At 40.9% G+C, this 20,100-nt stretch overlaps 1 protein-coding gene across 4 annotated transcripts in view; it reads right to left on the reverse strand.

The window, feature by feature from the left end:
- DYNC2H1 (dynein cytoplasmic 2 heavy chain 1) overlaps nucleotides 1-20,100 on the reverse strand; it is a 438,789-nt gene that overhangs the window by 196,679 nt on the left and 222,010 nt on the right. For all 4 annotated transcript variants that reach the window (XM_061628720.1, XM_061628719.1, XM_061628721.1 and 1 more), the window contains 5 exons: nucleotides 8,345-8,486; nucleotides 6,493-6,602; nucleotides 5,879-5,977; nucleotides 3,315-3,438; nucleotides 570-733 (listed from right to left, as the gene is read on the reverse strand). In XM_061628720.1, coding sequence (XP_061484704.1) covers nucleotides 570-733; nucleotides 3,315-3,438; nucleotides 5,879-5,977; nucleotides 6,493-6,602; nucleotides 8,345-8,486 — 639 coding nt within the window. The remainder of the gene's footprint in view (nucleotides 1-569; nucleotides 734-3,314; nucleotides 3,439-5,878; nucleotides 5,978-6,492; nucleotides 6,603-8,344; nucleotides 8,487-20,100) is intronic.

Consider the following 20,100-nt stretch of genomic DNA (forward strand, 5'->3'; position numbering starts at 1 on the left):
TCCACACAAATAATTGGGCTGTGGAGACTTTGTACAGATCTTCCTGTTCCATGACGATCAAAAACTCTGACACAGATGATACAGATACAGATGGATTCTCACACCGTGCTTTTCAGTATTAAGTATATCTTTTCACTAGGCATTTTCAATTATAGTAGGACTTTCTGATCTAACCATCTAAGACAGCCTTTCCCAACCAGTGTGCCTCCAGATGTTGTTGGACCACAATTCCCATCTTTCCTGATCATTGGCAATGCTGGCTGAGGCTGATGGGAGTTTTGGTCCAACAACATCTGGAGGCACACTGGTTGGGAAAGGCTGATCTAAGAACATGCTAACTAAAAAGAGATTTTTTTCTCAGTGGAAAGCACCTTTAAAAACATCAGCTGGATAAAAGTGCTAAATGGGATTAATATGCCTTCAAGTATTTGTGATATAAGCATTTATACTACCAAAGGGCATCTCAAGGGGGGGGAATCTGCATCTTCCACCAGTTGTATAAAGTCTTTAGTATGTATAAAGCTTTTGGTCAAATGATGAGTATTATTACAGCAGACGTGAATGCCTACCTGTCCCCTTAAGCCGCTTCGTGTTATTGTAAAATTAACCTCCGTAACAATGGAAGCTGCATCAGGTGGGATGTAAGGATTTGGGTTTCGGGTTGATAGAAATAGGCAGAATTCCTCATTATAGTCAATTATTTTGTCACCTATTTGTACAACGTATCGTGGGCCTGGGGGGAGGGAATACTTTGTTAGAAGACAGTGCATGCAGAATTGAAAGTGTGAGAAGCCAAATGGTAGGTTAAAAATTACCAAAATGAATGATTTTTATAAAATATTTTACATGTTCACAATTATAATTATTAGTTATCAACTTCCGTGTATTCACAAAAACGTAGAGTATGCAAGAAATGCGCAGATGACCCATTCTCTATCCTCATCTTCTTGCTGTAATTCTAGCGGCAGTGAAAGGCCTTCAGAAAGAGGGAGCATCTTTCATTTTTTTCTGAAGAGCAAAGAAGGTCAATGTAACCCTCAGTATAAACAATCAGCATGTTATTTCAGGTGAAGGTTGCATACTGATTTTATTACTTTGCCACATAAATTTCACCTGCATGTAAAAATGTTGAATCCCAAATAGGAACTGCATACGTACCAATTCATTGCAATGTATAAATCATATTTTTCTAACAGGCTATGAACCATTAGCAATATATGACTACCAAAAGCTAAATAAAAAAGAACTCATGCTCCATATTTATGACTGCACACACAGAAAAGTGTACATCTACAAATGAGAGTCAGAGAGGAACTCTGCATGGCAGAATTGTTCCTTTTCCTCAGTTAAACTTCAACTGTTCCACAACCAGAACTGAGTGAACTAGAAACTTGACAGGGTTTCTCACCTTTCTGTAGAAGTAGATTTAAATCAATTTAAATAACTGATTAATTAATCAAGCTGTCCATTTGAACAAAGTACTTTCTAGACCAAACCTAAAAGTGCATAGTAATTGGCTGATATAAACCAGTAGTGGGAAACTTTTTCTAGTGGTGGGTCTGACCCTTAATTCTCCCACCCCTGTGGGCCAACCTTGACAGGTGGGCATGGCTTGGGTAAAACAGCCTTGCAGGTGAAATTGGGGTCCATGCTGGGACTATGTAGGCCCACAAACTGGAGGTTCTCCACCTCTGATATAAACTATATATACCTGTTGATTTATAACTCAACAAAACCTTTATACTTCATAGAAGCAGATAATCCAAAATTTTTGCTCCTAGAGCCCATAGGCTTCTGCACTGCTGTATCCTATTTGTTCAAATGCAGAAGGATGCAGTTACATTTCATCGGTTTTGGCTTGTTTCTGCTAGCCTGAAATATCAGTGATAATTTGCCAGTCTCTGGCCATTAATATTAAGCCAAACTTAATAAATACATAACACACGACCTCAAGATACATATAAAGTGACAAATATTTTCTCCATTATTCTTTCTTATACAGAAATGCAGCCTTGAACTCAGTGGTTAAAATCAAGACAGCTATAACAACTGAGTCCAAGTACAAATGCCTTTTTTTTCTTTAAAAAAGCTGACAAATTGGTTTGAATCTCTGAGAAGGAACCGTTTTACTCACCAGAAAGGTAATTTCTCTGGGCAAGAAATTCTCATACGGAATTATGAATTAGTTTTTAGGAATTATAAATGTTGGCTTTACACATTTTTTTATATTATCCTCCTATACTTGTGAAAAGCCTTATTAATCTGAGAATGGGTTCAAACAGACCACAGTTAAATAACAGACTGAGGGTGCAATTCTGTATTTCAGTGGCAGTCGGGATGGGGCAGGTGAGGCATGCTGCATCGGACTGCTGCTGCTGCACCTACATCTTGCTCCCTGTGCCTTTCTCCTTCCCCTCTCAGTCAGTGGCAACAATGCTTGGCATCCTGAAGCAGGGTACACAATGCTGCCCCACCAACTGCAAAGTCTATATTCACTTCTCTGACAGCAAGCACCATTAAATTCGATAGGATTTACCTCTGAGTAGACATGCATAGGATTGCAGACATACCCACTTACTTGGGAGTAAGCCCCATTGAATTCAATGGGACTTACTTCTGCGTAGGCATATATAGGATTAAACTATAAAAACAATAATACATGACAATTCAATTCAATGTAAAAATGTTAATAAGAGTATGATTTAAAAACACAGAGTTGGCATCTGAGTTCTTTTTAAGTTATTTCCCAACCTCTCTATTACCCCCACCTCCTTCACTACTGGATTCAAACATGTTTCCTTTATTCTAAAAAAACCCAAACACACCTTCTCCTGATTCTTCCTGTCTCTTTAGCTATTGCCTGATTTCCTTTCTATCTCTCAACTGCTGGAGAATCCTCCTTATTTGTGCTGTCTTGACTTTCTGCCCATCCTCCTCTATTTCTCTGCCATTTTTGACACAGTTGATCATGCTTGTCTCACTTTTTGCCAAAGATCTCTGTGAGTCTGCCCTCAATTATTTTCTTCTTACCTAACTACTCTTTTAATATTACCACAGGGCAAGCTCTTCCTCTGCCTTCCCTCTCCCAATTGGGGCCCCTTGGGAATCTATTCTTGGTCCTTTACTCTTGTCTCTCTACATAATGTCCCTGGGTAACTTCATCAAATCCCATACCAGAATTATTCATATTTTTAAGATTATATTTCAATGCAAATAGCACAACAACTTTTAAATAATCCATTGATCTGTCTTTATGTCTGACTAGAAGAAAAGCAAATTGCATATTCCTGCCACAATTAAAGTTTGAAATTTACCTTGAGCAACAAGGTCCTTTCTGAGCAATGGATAAAGGACAGACTCTACTCCATCCATTTCCTGTATAATGAGGGTTTTCCCAAATCTCACAGCCAGTTCAAGAGCATTAATGAAGTTGGCATCCTGCACAAATATATATTTTACCATCATTGATCAGTCTACTTTAATATTAACTTATTAAGTCAGCTATAGAAAAATAATAAATGAATAATGAAGGCATTTTCAGAGTCAGTCAAAATATAAACAAGATACAGTTAGATGTCCGCCCCCCCGCCCCCCCAAGGCTATACTAAAACACTTGGGTCTTGTTTGGATATAATGATGAACTATGGGCCCTTGTGCTCCTCTTTAGTGCACTTATGAGCTGCAGATCTGAAGTTTTCACTTTCATTTTAAACTAACTGGCTTGTTATTTAATCTGAGCCAGGACATATTATGGTTAGTCAACTATATTTAAGACAAACCAAGCCAGTTCCAAACCTTGATTTACAAAGCTCCATTGTTGGAGGCAGTACGCCACTAAATACCAGTTGGTGGGATTTGCAAGTGGGAAGAGTGTTATTGCACTCAGGTCCTGCTTGTGGGCTTCCCATGGACATTTGTTTGGGCAATGTGAGAACAGAATGTTGGACTAAATGGGCCTTGGTCTGATCCAGCAGGACTCGTTTTATGTTCTTAAGCTGTTTTGTTTCAATAGACCACAGTTAAAATTAACCACAGTTTAGTGTTTGGATATTTCAATTAACTCTGGTTCATTGAAAACTTAAGTGAAAGTGCTGAACTTCCCTTCACACCTGCGTCAGATGGAAGTAGGGAGTATGCAATCCTCCGGCTTGCACAGGGTCATTCCGGTAACAATAAATAATAGTTCATTGTTACATGTGAAAGAGGGCATCGATTGTGCCACTTCAGTTCTATTACATGTTTTTCCAATTAATAAAGTACAACCAGCAAAAGGCCTTGAGGCAAGAAACTGAACTCAGCATTTGGGACCCAAGATACCTTACAGCTTAATTTAAGCAATCCTTTGGTATCCAAAGAATTAATCCAGAAAATTAATGTAAAATCCAGACTAAGAAAAATTTAAGATTTTATATTTCCAAGAAATGAAAGATTGAGGAATAAGGGTGGTATTCAAGGCAGTGCTATGTAAATAGTTCTCTCAGTGAAAGGATTTATGCTTGTAAAATGGAACTTTCCCCTCTCTCCTCCTCCTGTACACCCCCTAAATCTATTCAAGGGGTTCCCCTAATGTTCCAGAGCAGATTTGGGGAGAGTGCAGAGTGTGCATAGGGTAAGGAGAGGGGAGGAAGTCTTGTTGTACTAACGGTAATCCTTGCACTGATGGGACAAGTTAGCTGAATACCAGTATTTAGGCTGCAGCTATTATGTCCAAATATCTGATTCTCAAAAATCAATGAAAGCAATTTCTCTTTCAAAAATAACACCTGTTTTGATACCAAGTTCAGGGTGGGGGTAGTAGAATGAGTGTGTGTACGTCTGCAGCACCACCCCTCTCACATACGCAGTGACACTGGCTCCTATTCCAACCTCCCAAGCCTCAGAGCATACCTTAAAAGCATACATCTCTACAGCCAAACTGCAAATGTTTCCAAGAAGTGCTTAGAACTAAAATGAGGAGGAATCACTTTCCCATGATGCTCTAATTAGCCAGAGCAAAGGGAGCTCTTGTCTAATAAAAACAAACAATAAAATCTATACCACTGAGTTATACTAGAAGTTATCTGACAAAGTAGGAAAAGTTTTGTTCAAAACACAGGGCCCTCCCAATCCCTGCTACACAAGGGAACACCTACTCCCATCCTGTCTTGCTCCCAAGGAGTCCAGCCTTCTGCCAGTTCCAGGCTCTTGAAGGCATCTGGCAACTTCCTCTTATCACACAATTCACTGCACAGGCTCTCATTATGTGCAGGAAAACACATACATCCTTCTGCCCTTGTAACTCCCCCATCACCCAGTCTACTGCTGGTTCAAAGAGCAGACAAAAGTCTCCACATGGTAGAGGAATGGGTGTACTCCTCTCCTTAATTAGGCCAATAATGTCACACATGACACAGGTTCTCCACATGGATGCTTGACTGAGCAGACATCCAATCAGTATAATTCTTCCCTCTCAAAAAAAATGTGAGGGAGAATGGGTGTTTTTGAGAAACATTTTTGTCAAATGCAACATTATGTCTGCATGGTGGAAGGGAAAATGAGCACCCCCACTCTTCCACTATGTGGAGACTCTCACAGGCCTGCTGAATGTCTGAACAAGGCCAATGTTAGAGTGTTGTGAATGCCTCTGTCATCCAAATGCCTTGGAACCTACATATGAGGAAGAAGAGTACAGCTGGGTTACTAAAAACTTCTTTTCATAACGAGGAAGACAATACTGCGGACCCTATTGGTAAATTTATCCGATCAGGAACACTTGGCAAGTAGGCTGATTTTTGCAAAGTCATTGGAGGAAAATTTTATAACTTAAACAAAGGCATAAGGGGATTTCTTTTCCAAAGGAGATTTCTTCTCCAAAATCACCAAACAATTCAAATAGGACCTGTTGGTTGATGATTTCCAAGCGTGATTCTTTCAAATGTGTTTTCAGCCATTCAGTAGCTCTAGAAGATGGGTCTATCAAAAATGGACAAACTTTACTCTGTTAAAAGGGGAGGAGAGAGAGAGAGAACTATGTTGAAATGATAGTTATATTAGAAAGATATTACACAACTATACAATTTAAACACTACCCCTTAAAAACATTCTATGTACTTCTTAGATATTTCAAGTGTGAAAAACTGAAAGTTTCAATTGTTGAACAATGTACTTGGGTAGATTTGGGAAGAATTTGTTTTATTTGTTTATTAAATTATATCCCACCCTTCCTCCGAAAGGAGCCCAAGGTTTCCTAGATATTCTAATCTAGCACTCATGGGATTATGGGTCCCTCTCCCCACTCCAGAGACAACAATGAGTAAAGCCAGAAAATGATCTAAGAGAAGATAAAGTGACAGAGAGCCTCATTCTTCACTTGTACTCCATAAACAGACAGACAGACGTAAAGACTGAACACAGCAATAACCCCCACTGGAAACATTATCTCATTATTAGTGCACTATCATTCTGTACAAGAAGTGCCTCCAAAAAATAAAAATAAAAAATTATACAGTCTACCTGCAGTATCACAAGGGCATTTTCTATTGACAGGTCATCTGAAGGCAAACCTTCACTTTTCCAAATCAGCTGCTCACTCTCTGAGCACAGGAACCGCCTAAGATCAAATTCTAACAAAAGAAAATATTTTTTAAAAATGCTATTAAATTTGCTTGAGCATTCTATATTTATATGACTTTTCACCATTCTAATGAGCATCTAGGACATATTAAATTGTGGTTACCTCCTCATACTATAAATTTATTTTTTGTGTCATTTCATTACTGGGAGTCATAATAAGATTAAGAGGGCATGAGTCTAAGGCACAGTACTAACAGGCAAAATGAGATTAGGAAAAATACAGAAAGTTCCTTGACAAGACATTATTTGTTCCTAGTTTGCACACTAAAAAGTTATCAATATGGTAACCGAAAGTACACTCCCACTGCGATTTTTTTGTTTTGGTCATCTTCCGACAAGTCACCCTTAGTGCTATATACAATTCCCAGTGACAAAATATAGCCAGGGGAATGCTTTGCTGTGGAGCTTGGCAATTCTACCTTGTTGCTCTCACAAGGGAAATTGCCGAGACTAGAATATAACACTCCAAGGAAATGCATGTTGGAAAGTGACCATGCAATCTTTACTATAGAAGAGGGGAATGCTCAGATGATGACATCATCATCATAGGAAAACAAAAATATTTAAGATGACATGGGCATGAACGAGTTGTCCTAGTCACAAGAGATGTCACAGGTGCTATCCAATAAGCATCCATGATATTTGAACAAGCACAGTCCATACAGCACTTAAGCCGGCAGGAGAAAACCTGCAATCTCCTGGCAACATTTTATAGTATGATTGACAGATAATATTTCTCTACAAAACAAGAGCTATCGTTAAAAAAAGAGAGATGTTTGGACCCCACCTCTATCCATAACAGCCATGAATCAGCTACATTTTGTCAAAAAAATGTCTGGAAGAGTTTTATATCATTTCAAGGAACGCCAAACAGATAAGCCTCCCCCCAAGAATTGAACAATAATTACTGTGAAATAAGATAAGATACAATAAAAGATGTTGTAGTATCCACTGACAGAAGAATGTTAAATAAATAAAAAACAGGATTAAGAAGAATATAGAAAAGTCAGATGTCTCCAAGCTAAAGCAGAAAATTCACTGAGGCTTCAACAGGAAGGGAGGAGCTTGTTGAAGCTTTAGTGTTTCCTGTTCCAAGCCACAAGGGAAGCACAAGACATTCTACATCCAAGAGAGTAACTATTTCTTTCTGCAAGATCAAATGATCTGTCAGTTTTATATCTGTCTGTGGACTTCCTCTTTGTGAAAACTAGACAGTTTTCCCTGTTTGCTGATCACACTGCAACCTGTTTGTATCTTGTTTCTGACTTCTAGAAGCGGTTCTCATATTTGGGCATGGATCTTTCTATGGAGGTACAGGGAGTTCAACAAAATTTGGATCTCCTCCCTAACCCAACCTAACCTATCCTAACACCTATGATGTATTATATGACATCAATGAGGACTAGCTGGGGGGATGACAACAACATCTTACTGATCACAGAGACCTTGCTTCCCTAGGATTCTAAACTACAATTTGCACACAAAAGTCCAAAACAGTCTTTCTGGTTCTAGGCAGAGAGTAGCCAAGTAGACTGATATTCTTTTATACAAGCTCTATTTGAAGATGCTTGGGAAAGTTTTTTTCTTCCCTTAGTGTAGAGGTTCACTACGACTATGTTTGAACACCCTGAGTTACAACTCTGCCTCCCCATACAACATCACTGGACAATAAATGTTTAATCACACCTTATAATTCTGATTAAAAAAAATTATCAAAGAAATAGCAACTTACTTTCTAGATTAGCTGATTTTGTCCATGAATCCAAACTTGCTTTTCTTTGGTCTTCTGGTGCAGCAGAAAGATAAGTAATAAAAGCAGCAGACAGCTGAGCTCTCCTTGGCAGTGTACTTAATTCATCTGCTATCTCCGAAACCTGAAAACAGATTTCCAACATGATCTTGTAATTATTTGTGTACTTAAACACATTTTTCATGGATATTGTAGTATTATTAAACAGTTATATCTTCACGCTAGCAACTTGGCCAGACTTGAATATTTTCAGAGACAGATAGCAATTTAAAATGTATACTGGACACACTTCACATTTCATCCATTCCATCTTCCCATGCAATAAATTTTATTTGAATGACTGGCACTTTGTGAAAATGCTGCAGGCAAGTATTAACATAATTTCTTCCATATTATATGCTAAAACCTTTATAGGCTAACTTAAGAAGAAAAGGATATTTTATCTGATGAAGCTTGACCGAGCAGAGAACATCCTTGGGGATCGAAAGAAGCATGGTAGATTTCCTCATGAGAACTTTGTGTTGGAAAAGTTCCAAGTAGTGGTGAATGTGAAATGAGAGAACTGAGTTACCAACACCTTTGAAAATATCCCCAAAACTGAGGTAAGGCCAAAGAATAGAATTTAATAGTGGTACCTTTGACCACTGTAGAAGTGGAGGCCCCTTCTACAAGATCAACTAATATGGAATAAAAAGGTATGCCACCTAAAGTCAATTTGGGCCATGAAATCTCAGATTAATCACCTGTCAGACTGACTTCTATCTATCCATATCTAGAGAAAAATGTACTTTAAAACATTTTTAATACTTCACAGCAGTCACAAATAGCACAGAGATTAAGCACAATAGAAGACCATATGTTGGTGCATCTCTATGTACACACACACACACACACACAAAGACTAAAATGGATCATCCCCCACAGACTTTGTATTTCAGACTAAAATGAAGGAAATAAAAGTAAAAATAAAATGAATAAATTATACAAGCTACTTTTTCTTGAAGAAGGCTATAGCCCTTCATTCAGAGCTTTCACTAAATGAGAGCAGGCAAAATAAAACTCAATGCTTTTTAAACAGTAAGGAACCTCTTATTTGCAAAGAAACAAGAATCAGAATAACGTAAGGTGAAAGTAAGAGATGAATGCAAAGCAATGTGACAGTGTTAAAGAAATTGTCTTTATAGAAATGGACTATATGTATGGTCCTTGCTTTTACAGACCATTTTGTATTATATAAAATCATAAACTCTTGCCTGTCTGCTGGTTTAGAGATTATAGGATTAATTTACTATACCTGCCCTGCCCTGGGGTTCAAATGGGAAGTGGTAACTCAATTGAGGATGTTAAGTGGAGGTAGAGTCTCTTCTCTAAGAGCTAGGAATGAATGAATGAACATAAGAACATAAGAAGAGCCTGCTGGATCAGGCCAGTGGCCCATCTAGTCCAGCATCCTGTTCTCACAGTGGCCAACCAGGTGCCTGGGGGAAGCCCGCAAGCAGGACCTGAGTGCAAGGACACTCTCCCCTCCTGAGGCTTCCGACAACTGGTTTTCAGAAGCATGCTGCCTCTGACTAGGGTGGCACAGCACAGCCATCACGGCTAGTAGCCATTGATAGCCCCGTCCTCCATGAATTTGTCTAATCTTCTTTTAAAGCCACCCAAGCTGGTGGCCATTACTGCATCTTGTGGGAGCAAATTCCATAATTTAACTATGCGCTGAGTAAAGAAGTACTTCCTTTTGTCTGTCCTGAATCTTCCAACATTCAGCTTCTTTGAATGTCCACGAGTTCTAGTATTATGAGAGAGGGAGAAGAACTTTTCTCTATCCACTTTCTCAATGCCATGCATAATGTTATACACTTCTATCATGTCTCCTCTGACCCGCCTTTTCTCTAAACTAAAAAGCCCCAAATGCTGCAACCTTTCCTCGTAAGGGAGTCGATCCATCCCCTTGATCATTCTGGTTGCCCTCTTCTGAACCTTTTCCAACTCTAGAATATCCTTTTTGAGATGAGGCGACCAGAACTGTACACAGTATTCCAAATGCGGCCACACCATAGATTTATACAACGGCATTATGATATCGGCTGTTTTATTTTCAATACCTTTCCTAATTATGGCTAGCATGGAATTTGCCTTTTTCACAGCTGCCACACACTGGGTCGACATTTTCATCGTGCTGTCCGCTACAACCCCGAGGTCTCTCTCCTGGTCGGTCACCGCCAGTTCAGACCCCATGAGCATATATGTGAAATTCAGATTTTTTGCTCCAATATGCATAATTTTACACTTGTTTATATCGAATTGCATTTGCCATTTTTCCGCCCATTCACTCAGTTTGGAGAGGTCTTTTTGGAGCTCTTCGCAATCCCTTTTTGTTTTAACAACCCTGAACAATTTAGTGTCGTCAGCAAACTTGGCCACTTCACTGCTCACTCCTAATTCTAGGTCATTAATGAACAAGTTGAAAAGTACAGGTCCCAATACCGATCCTTGAGGGACTCCACTTTCTACAGCCCTCGAGGGACTCCACTTTCTGCAGCCCTCCATTGGAAGAACTGTCTGTTTATTCCTACTCTCTGCTTTCTGCTTCTTAACCAGTTCCTTATCCACAAGAGGACCTCTCCTCTTATTCCATGACTGCTAAGCTTCCTCAGAAGTCTTTGGTGAGGTACCTTGTCAAAAGCCTTTTGAAAGTCTAAGTACACTATGTCCACTGGATCACCTCTATCTATATGCTTGTTGACACTCTCAAAGAATTCTAATAGGTTACTGAGACAGGACTTTCCCTTGCAGAAGCCATGCTGGCTCTGCTTCAGCAAAGCTTGTTCTTCTATGTGCTTAGTTCATCTAGCTTTAATAATACTTTCTACCAGTTTTCCAGGGACAGAAGTTAAGCTAACTGGCCTGTAATTTCCGGGATCCCCTCTGGATCCCTTTTTGAAGATTGGCGTTACATTTGCCACTTTCCAGTCCTCAGGCACGGAGGAGGACCCGAGGGACAAGTTACATATTTTAGTTAGCAGATCAGCAATTTCACATTTGAGTTCTTTGAGAACTCTCGGGTGGATGCCATCTGGGAATGAATGAATGAATGAATTTATTTCGGTCATGGACCAGCCAACATAGTATGAACACAATACACAAATTACACAAATTACACAATATACGATTTACATCTTACAATAAAACCATTAAAAAGCATAAAATGTATAAAATTAGCAATACTAAAATATATAAAAGGAACCAATAATTAAAATAATTGATTCATATCTAAGATCTTCTGTCTGCAGGTGGTGGCCGCTGTGCAAAATTTAGCTACCCTGAGTGTCACCATTGGGCTAGTATCCGCTAACAAAAGATGGAGGTAGTCAGCTTCAGACTTTACAAAAAGCTCGTGTAAGATAGGAGTAATAAGAACGTGCTGGAGGTCTCGGTAAAAAGGACAGTTCAAAAGGACATGTCCAATGGTCTCCACCTCACTTGCTTTGCATGGACAAACTCTATCTTGATAGGGCACTCTATTATACCTACCATCGAGCAGAGCAGATGGCAAAGCATTGAATTTGGCCAGAGTAAAAGCTTTTCTATATTTGGCCACAGTTAGGTTTGTCAAATAAGACATAAAAGAAAATACTCTTTGATTTAGACTCAATTAGAATATGCTGCAGCCATACTTAAATTATTATGTAATTCTATGGCCTTGATCCGTTGCTGGATGGCTGTTTTGGCCCTAGTGAACCTGAGCTCTATGAGAGCCTCAGGCGAAAAACCCAGGGTTTAAAGTTTGTTGTATACACGTTGCTTCCATCTAGATTGAAAGGGGTCTTCTAGCATCAGGGAAGCCAATCCTACAGGTCTAAATATCATTTTGAGCCAGCAATTGATTCTATAGATCCAGGCACGAGATTCAATTAGTAGGAGACCGACCTCGAGGCGCATAGCCACATTAGGTACACAAGAGGGGAGGCCTAAAATAGCTCTTAGGAACTTGGATTGGATAATTTCCAGAGGGCCATACTCCTCGAGCGCACAAAATTGCACTCCATAGAGCATCTGAGCTATTACCTTGGCACTAAACACCTGGATCGCCGAGGGGACACATTGCCCCCCTTTACCATAGAAGAAAGATAAAAGCCCCTTGACAGTCCTCTGGGCATTCGCCATAGCGTAGGTAACGTGCAGTTTCCAGGAGCCAGAGGAATGGAAAATAATGCCCAGGTACCTATAGATTGTGGCCTGCTGAATCAGGTGGTCATTTATTTGCCATTTGTGCTTGATCTTTTTCTTGGTGAAGATCAGCACCTTGGTTTTATCATAGTTTATTTTAAGCATCTCCTCATTACAGTAGGCAGCGAGCGCCCTCAGGAGGCGCCGAAGGCCAACACTTGTTTGAGCTAAGAGGACCGCGTCGTCTGCATATAATAATATGGACAGAGGCCTATTCCCCAATTTAGGGGGATGAGAATTTACTGACCTTAGGTAACTAGCTATTGAGTTTATGTACAGATTGAAAAGAGTGGGGGCAAGAATGCAGCCCTGTTTGACTCCATTCAAGGTGGGAATGTGCGCTGACAAATGCCCTGCTCGATCAACTCTAACCCTTGAGCTAGTGTTCTCGTGTAGACTGCGAATTAGAAGAAGAAACCTTTTATCAATATTTAGGCTCTCCAGTTTATACCAGAATCTGTCCCTGGAGATCGAATCAAATGCCAATTTAAAATCTATGAAAGCAGCAAATAGAGTCCCATTTGGTATTGCAGAATATTTTTCAACAAGGTGTTGGAGGACAAGACCTTGGTCCGTGGTCGATCTTCCCGTCCTAAACCCCGCTTGTTCATCAGCTATGATTTTCTCCTCTTCCAGCCAGGTAATTAATTTTTCAAGTAAATGCTTAGCATATAACTTGCTGATGACATTGTGTAGGCTAATGGGTCTATAGTTGGCTGGATCCCCTCTATTTCCTTTTTTAAAGATCGGTATAACAATTGCTAATTTCCAGTGAACTGGAATTTGTACGGACTGGTCAATTGCGGTAAATAGGGTTGCCAAAACTGGCGCCCACCAATCCATATTTTCCTTCAGTACTTCTGACGTATTATTATCGCTCCCCAGGGCTTTGCCTGTTCTGAGAGATTGAATAAGAGAGTGAGTCTCAGAAATGGTAACCGGAGGCCAGTCAGGTAAAGTGTACCGTTCCTCCCCTCTCGTTTCCACGTTGTAGTGTGTCTTGGCATACATGCCATGGAAGTAAGTTTCCCAGACATCGACCGGGATGTGGGAGTCCATAGCCCTTAGGTTGGGTTGCCAACCCTTGGCTACCAGTCTCCAGAACATGGCCGAGTCCTTCAGCCTGGAGGCTTTAATTAGATTTTGCCAGGCCTCGCGTTGTGCCCTTTTCTTTTTTTCTGCTATCAGGTTTTTATAGCTTCTTTTCAACGTTAAGTATTGTGGAGGTAATGTCAAAAGATCCAGAGATCTATAGACTTTATAACTCGCCAAAAGGGACATTTTTAAAGCAATGTATTCTTTATCATACCAGGCTTTAGAAACTACCCTGGTATCTAATTTTCCGCCTATTCTACCTGCACTCCCCGTATTTCCTAGAATGGTTATAATCTCTTGGTACTGTGTTAATATTTGCGATGGGCGGGTTGCAAGCAAGAGAGCATTGCGGCGATTAAGAGCCTCCTCTGAATTTAATAACTGAGAGAAAGCATTAGCTAAGGTAAAAGTCCAGCTCGAGTGAAGCACTCTTTGAGTCCTCCGTTGTTCCATCTCCATGCTTAGCGTAGGTTCAAGGGAAGCAGAACCCAACTGCTTGCCTATGTCAAGAGTAATGGACAGGGGAAGATGATCACTTTCAACGCAGTTGAGGACGCAACAACTGTTTACCAAATCAATCACAGTAGAGGAGACTATAAAATAATCTATAGTTGACGCACCAAACTTTAATATAAGTAAATTCGCCTGGCCTATCTCCCACCACACTCCCGTTCAATATGATCATCTCTAAGTTGTTGACCATCTGGAGAAGACAAAGTCCTGCAAAGTTACACCTAGAGTCTTTAGATTGTCTATAAAAGGGCAGGTTAGCCTTCTCACAACTTGGCAGGAGTAGGTGGAAGTGGGAATATAGAGCGTCGTAATTCGGCCCAGTTCTAGCATTGAAATCACCTGCTAAAATAAAAGAAGCTTCTGGGAAGTCAGTCATCAGTTTAAAAATGTATTCTTTGAGTTTAGTCCAGTGCGCTTTGATCAATAGTTTTCGTTGGAGAGGAGGCAAATAAATATTAATCAACAATATTAGTCTCGAGTGAAACCTCAAAAGGACCGCTACAGCCATGTTATCTAAATCTGGTAATCGTGTACACGTACATCCCAGTTTGGTTGACACTAAGATCCCTAGGCCCCCTTTTGGATGGCCGCCAGATTCACTGGGAGTAGCCTCCAATGCATGCACTACAAAATCAGTGAGAGCTAGGTCACCTATGAACCAGGTCTCCTGGATTAAAATAACGTCAAACTTTTTGATAAAGGCAAAAAAAGAGGGAGTCTGCGTGCTTATTTTTCCATCCAGCTACGTTCTAGGAAAGGAGGAAGGGGGCGATTTTGTTGAGTAAACTTATGTCACATGAACATGGGGGGGGCTCCCCTAAAGACACACCTGTATAGGCACCCTGCTCCTTAAGAGCCTCAGGACTCTGGGGGTGGTGAACCTCTATGACATTTCTATTGATAACCTTACTGACTTCCTTACTGCTTTCCAACAGGTTATTGGAGTCCCCAAATTTCTCCAGTACCTCAACACTCTCATCTAAACACTCAATGGGGTCCAATAAGAAGTTACGGCTAGTAACATTAGAAGGCCTCGAAGAGGTTGCCCGTTTCGGAGTAGTTATAATAGGCAACTTTGCCTCCGAAGGGCCCAGTTCTTTTTCCTCTAGGTATCTCATCTCCGTCCAGTGTTGAAGATTGAGTACGAAGGGGCATTTATTGCTCAGTGCTCCACCCTTCTCTGGTCTGACAGAGTCTCTACAAAGCCTAAAATTGATGCTGGAGTTAGAATTGGTATTAGCCATAGGGGCAACTGGGCCCGTGGCTCCACCAGATGAACAGTGGTTAGACCCTGGATATTCCTCGAGACTACATTCCTTTGAGGCCACACCTAAATTCCCCCACGAATGAAATCTCCCCTTCTTGCTTGACTCACTGTGCTGATATACAGTTTCCAATCTAAGTTTCAGAGCATCAAGCCTCGCTAATATTTCCACCTGCGCTTCCCTTGGCAATGTGTTATAAGAGTTGAGGAGCATAACCTCTTCTGGCTCAAGGGAGTCTTTATCATTCGCAGGCATAAGGGACCGGACTGAAGGGGAACCTTGCTTAGAGGTCCCTTGTATAGGGTCAACAGGCTCCAAGGGTGAAGTTAGATGCTTCTCCGATGTTAAATTCCTAGAACCCGGTAGAGGCATTGAGGGTGTATCTGTTGACCTGACCTCAAGACGACAAACCAAAGGTCTGGGAAGGGCTATATCCTCAAACACTCTTGTCACATAGTAACCCCTATTGTATAACAGATGTCTGTGGGAATAGAGTACTTTAGCAAACTCTCTCCCCTTAAAGGTAATTAAAGCACGCACATGGCAACCTGGAGCATGAAGATACTCTATATGCTGTAGTTCCTTAATTTTAGGGGGGGTCACAATGGCCCCCCTCAAAACATTAATTAAATGATGTTTACGTTCTTCCTGCGACAAGTAACTCCTGGGCTTAGGATAGTTGAGTAGTACCAGTTTTTTACAGTTAAGTACTAAAGAGGGGTTAAGTTCTTTATCCAAATTCCTCAATGAAGGTCTCAAATTAAGAGTAGAATATTCCTGAGTCTCCAGTAATTCCTCTGTAAGGCAACCGAGGGCGATGGGTATCGAGGGGGCGGTGGACATGGGACACTCTCCTTCGGAAGGGTGGAGTTATCCTTGTTACTTATCCTTGTCTTTCTCCGGTAATGGCATATGATGTGGGGAACTCTGTCTGTTGCCTCCTTCGAGATGTCAAAAAAGTTTGTTGTAGTTCATCTTCATGTAGGATGGGAGCTTTGGGTTAGTAATATTCTTGGATTTCTTGTGTGCCGGGGCTTCCTTTTTCCTCTTCTGTTTCGTAGCACGGAATGAAGATGAGTTAATAATAGTATTTGGTTTGGACTCGTCTATCAAACAGCCTGGCTTTTCCTTTGCTGGGCCCTTCGCTGACTTTAACACAAGTTCTGTTAATGTTGTCAAAAGTGCATTGCTCTTATCTAGGAAGGATATAATAAGTTCGATATCCTTCTTTAGTAAAGAGAGCCATCCCTCAGTTGGGGGGCCTTGTGTGTTCTGTGTAATGAGAGGCTCCGGACACTCCTGAGGGATATAAATTTGTTCCTGAAAAGCTCCCTCCACTGATTGTTGAAGCTCAGAAGCAGATGATGGCAGCTTTAATCCATGATTCATGGAGGGGAAACCAGACTCCAATAAAGTCCTATCTTCCGCAAGTGCCAATTCAAGTGCGAGATGAAGGGCTGTTTCATTCTCTTGTGGCGCTTGAGTAGCATATTTAAAGTCAATAGACCAGTCCATAGGAACTGGCTCCTCGCCCACGCTCTTTAAGAACTTAGTTTCAGAGAAAAATTGAGTAATTTTGTTTGCGCGTCGTGCCCCTTTAAGTCAGCAGACCCGGGGAATGGAGTAATACCGAGCGCTCTATAGCCTGTGCGAGTAAGCACCATGTCTGGATGAAATTAAAACACTACTAAGAGCAAACAGCTTCAAAGGAGAGGCTGTCATAAAAAAATAAAGATGCCAAACGATGTTCCTAGACTTATATCAGTTGCTTAGAAGTCTCCATAAACAGCATAGCGTGAGTGCTTGTTAACAACCTGCAGGGGAGGGAGCTCACAGCGATAACAACTGTGACCTTCCAGCATCAGAAACAGAGAAGCAAGATGATTAAGGAGGCAGCTAGTGAGAAGAAGAGGTAAGGGTTGCTAAAAGCTTGTAACTTTAAAAAACCGCTTACTTGGTTGGATGTAGACGCATATAATAATAATAATCAGTAAAGTCCACACGAGATCCCTCTGCAGCGTCTGATTAATTCGCCATCTTGTTACCACTAACAGCTATGGAAGACCTTAGTAGTTCCTGGTGCCTATAGTCTAGGCTTCAATACTTTCTGGTGTACATAACCTGCTGAACGGGGCTTGTGATTGGCAAGGGGCATGTAAGCAGAGGCTATTATTAGAGGTAGCTGGCTTTGAGACAGAAGTTCAAGATGGAACTCTGGAGACATCAAGGCTTTTGTACACCTGGGAGAGAGGCAGTAAGAAAATGCTTGGGAGTTGTTTAAAAACACAGTATTAGAAGCTCAACTGGCATGTATACCACAGATCAGGAAAGGTACCACCAGAGCCGAGAGGATGCCGGCATGGTTAATGAGCAGAGTCAAAGAAGCTATTAGAGGCAAGAAAGCTTTCTTCAACAAATGAAAGTCTTGTCCAAATGAGGAAAATAAAAAAGCATACAAACTTCGGCAAAAGGAATGCAAGAAAACAATAAGGGATGCTAAAAAAGAAATTGAGGAGCACATTGCTAAAGACATAAAAACCAACCACAAAAACTTATTTAAATACATTTGAAGCAGGAGACCATCTAAAGAGCGGTTCAATCCTTGGACTGTAAAGAACTCCAGGGTAAACCTCCCTACTCCAGGGCAATTGATCCCAACCAGGCACAACTGTGCCTCCCATACCAGGACAAAGTTAAGCTAAACACAACTGGAAGGTAGACAGATTGCCACCACCCATTAACATGGTCTCCTTCTCTGGGCCCAGGGAAAATCCAAAGTGCCAGAGAAAATAGACCTGGCAAGATTCCAAGGGACAAGAGCCAAACTGCACTCCTTGTCCTGGATCCTGAGGTAGAAAGACCCAAATATATGGTAGCTTATGGCTAAATGGCCAAGTTGCTGGATTCAGAGCCTAAATTCCCCTGCAATGAGCACACACTGATAAATAAGAGGTAACATTTATTTAAAATAAAAATATGTGCAAAAACATAAAGCAAAATAATTCCTTAAACCAAACACTGAGAAGGTTAGATAGAATACAAAATACAGAGTTCAGGTAACAGGCTAAAATAACAAATCTGTCTAACCTATTCTATACTCCCAAACCACAGGAGGACAGGCAGAAAAACGTCATGGTTCCACATCTCCCCAAATATGTATGGCTTGAATAGCATTAAGAAGATGAATCCCTGACATCAGGGCGCATTAAGCTTAACTCCACTTTTATGAGAAAAAGCCCAGCAACAGCCAGGAATGAATTAGCTAATTAGAGGGCTTCCCAATGATGAAATCTTTTAGAGCTTTTACACCTAACGGCTGCACAGTTTCTCAACCCTTCCTAGGCCTCTCCAAGTGGCGGCTGGTTTGTCTAGTTTGCTTTGTTTTGCTTTCTTTTAATAAAAGTGCCTCTAGCAGGTCTTGTTGATTCAATACACTGCTATAAGTTGGGAAACAAACAACAGTTCTACTGCTCTGAGATCTATAAATCTAATTCCAAATAACTGAAGTAAATGATGTTTAGCCTGCTGGACTGTATACCAGCATGGCATACCTCCCTTAAAAGGCATGATATTTAAAATAACCTGGTAAGCCTGTAAGTCTGGTAAGCCTGGTAAGCCAAGTAGTATCCTGTGCCCCTATGAGTTGGTCATTATTAACTTTAGGGATGTGGCCACCAGTTGAGTTAGATTGGAGAGAAGCAGCTGAAGAGGTAGCTTTCTCTACCAATACAGGAAGCTGGTTAGACACTCTAGAGTTCCTACAATCTAAGCTTCTGCTTGAAGCAAAAGCAACTAACTGAGTTAAAATACCCACTATTTCTCCTAGCGTGGAATAAATATTTTGTGTCATATTGGCCAACAAGAAACACTGCTTTGCCATAAGTTCATGGGGATGTGTCATGGACAGTAGGCTCAGCTGTGGGCTCAACCATAATCTTATCATTAAAAGGTGGGAGAAAAGCATCTTTAATTCTGGGGGAAAGATAACTGACCTCAGCAAGTGCTGAGTATGTATTTGTAACTGGGATGGTAAAAGCCAAATTGTCCACTTGAGCTGTTTTGGGAGACAGTAATTCATCAATTCTGCACTGCTGGAAACATGGTTCAGACACCAGATTGCAAAGGGAACGGCGTCTTTTCTTTCCTCTTATAATCACCCCAAGATCCTCCGTGGTGCAGAGTGGTAAGCGGCGGTAACGCAGCCGAAAGCTCTGCTCACGGCCGGAGTTCGATTCCAACGGAAGGAGGAAGTCGAATCTCCGGTAAAAGGGGTTGAGGTCCACTCAGCCTTCCATCCATCCGTGGTCGGTAAAATGAGTACCTGGCATATGCTGGGGGGTAAAGAAAGGCCAGGGAAGGAACTGGCAATCCCACCCCATATATATGGTCTGCCTAGTAAACGTCGCAAGATGTCACCCTAAGAGTCGGAAATGACTCGCAGTACAAGTGCGGGGACACCTTTACCTTTTATAATCACCCCAGATCCCTCCCACTCCAAAGATAAAAGAAGAAGAAAAAGGAGAGAAGGACCAAATTTAACAAATCTAATCTGTAAAAAAAAAAAAAGTTAAAACAGACCCAAAATAAAAACTAGAATAAAGACTAATGCTGCCCAAGCCCCTCATAAGTGCCAAA

The sequence above is a fragment of the Rhineura floridana genome, chromosome 5, assembly GCF_030035675.1.
Source record: "Rhineura floridana isolate rRhiFlo1 chromosome 5, rRhiFlo1.hap2, whole genome shotgun sequence".
In the NCBI taxonomy this organism is placed as follows: domain Eukaryota; kingdom Metazoa; phylum Chordata; class Lepidosauria; order Squamata; family Rhineuridae; genus Rhineura; species Rhineura floridana.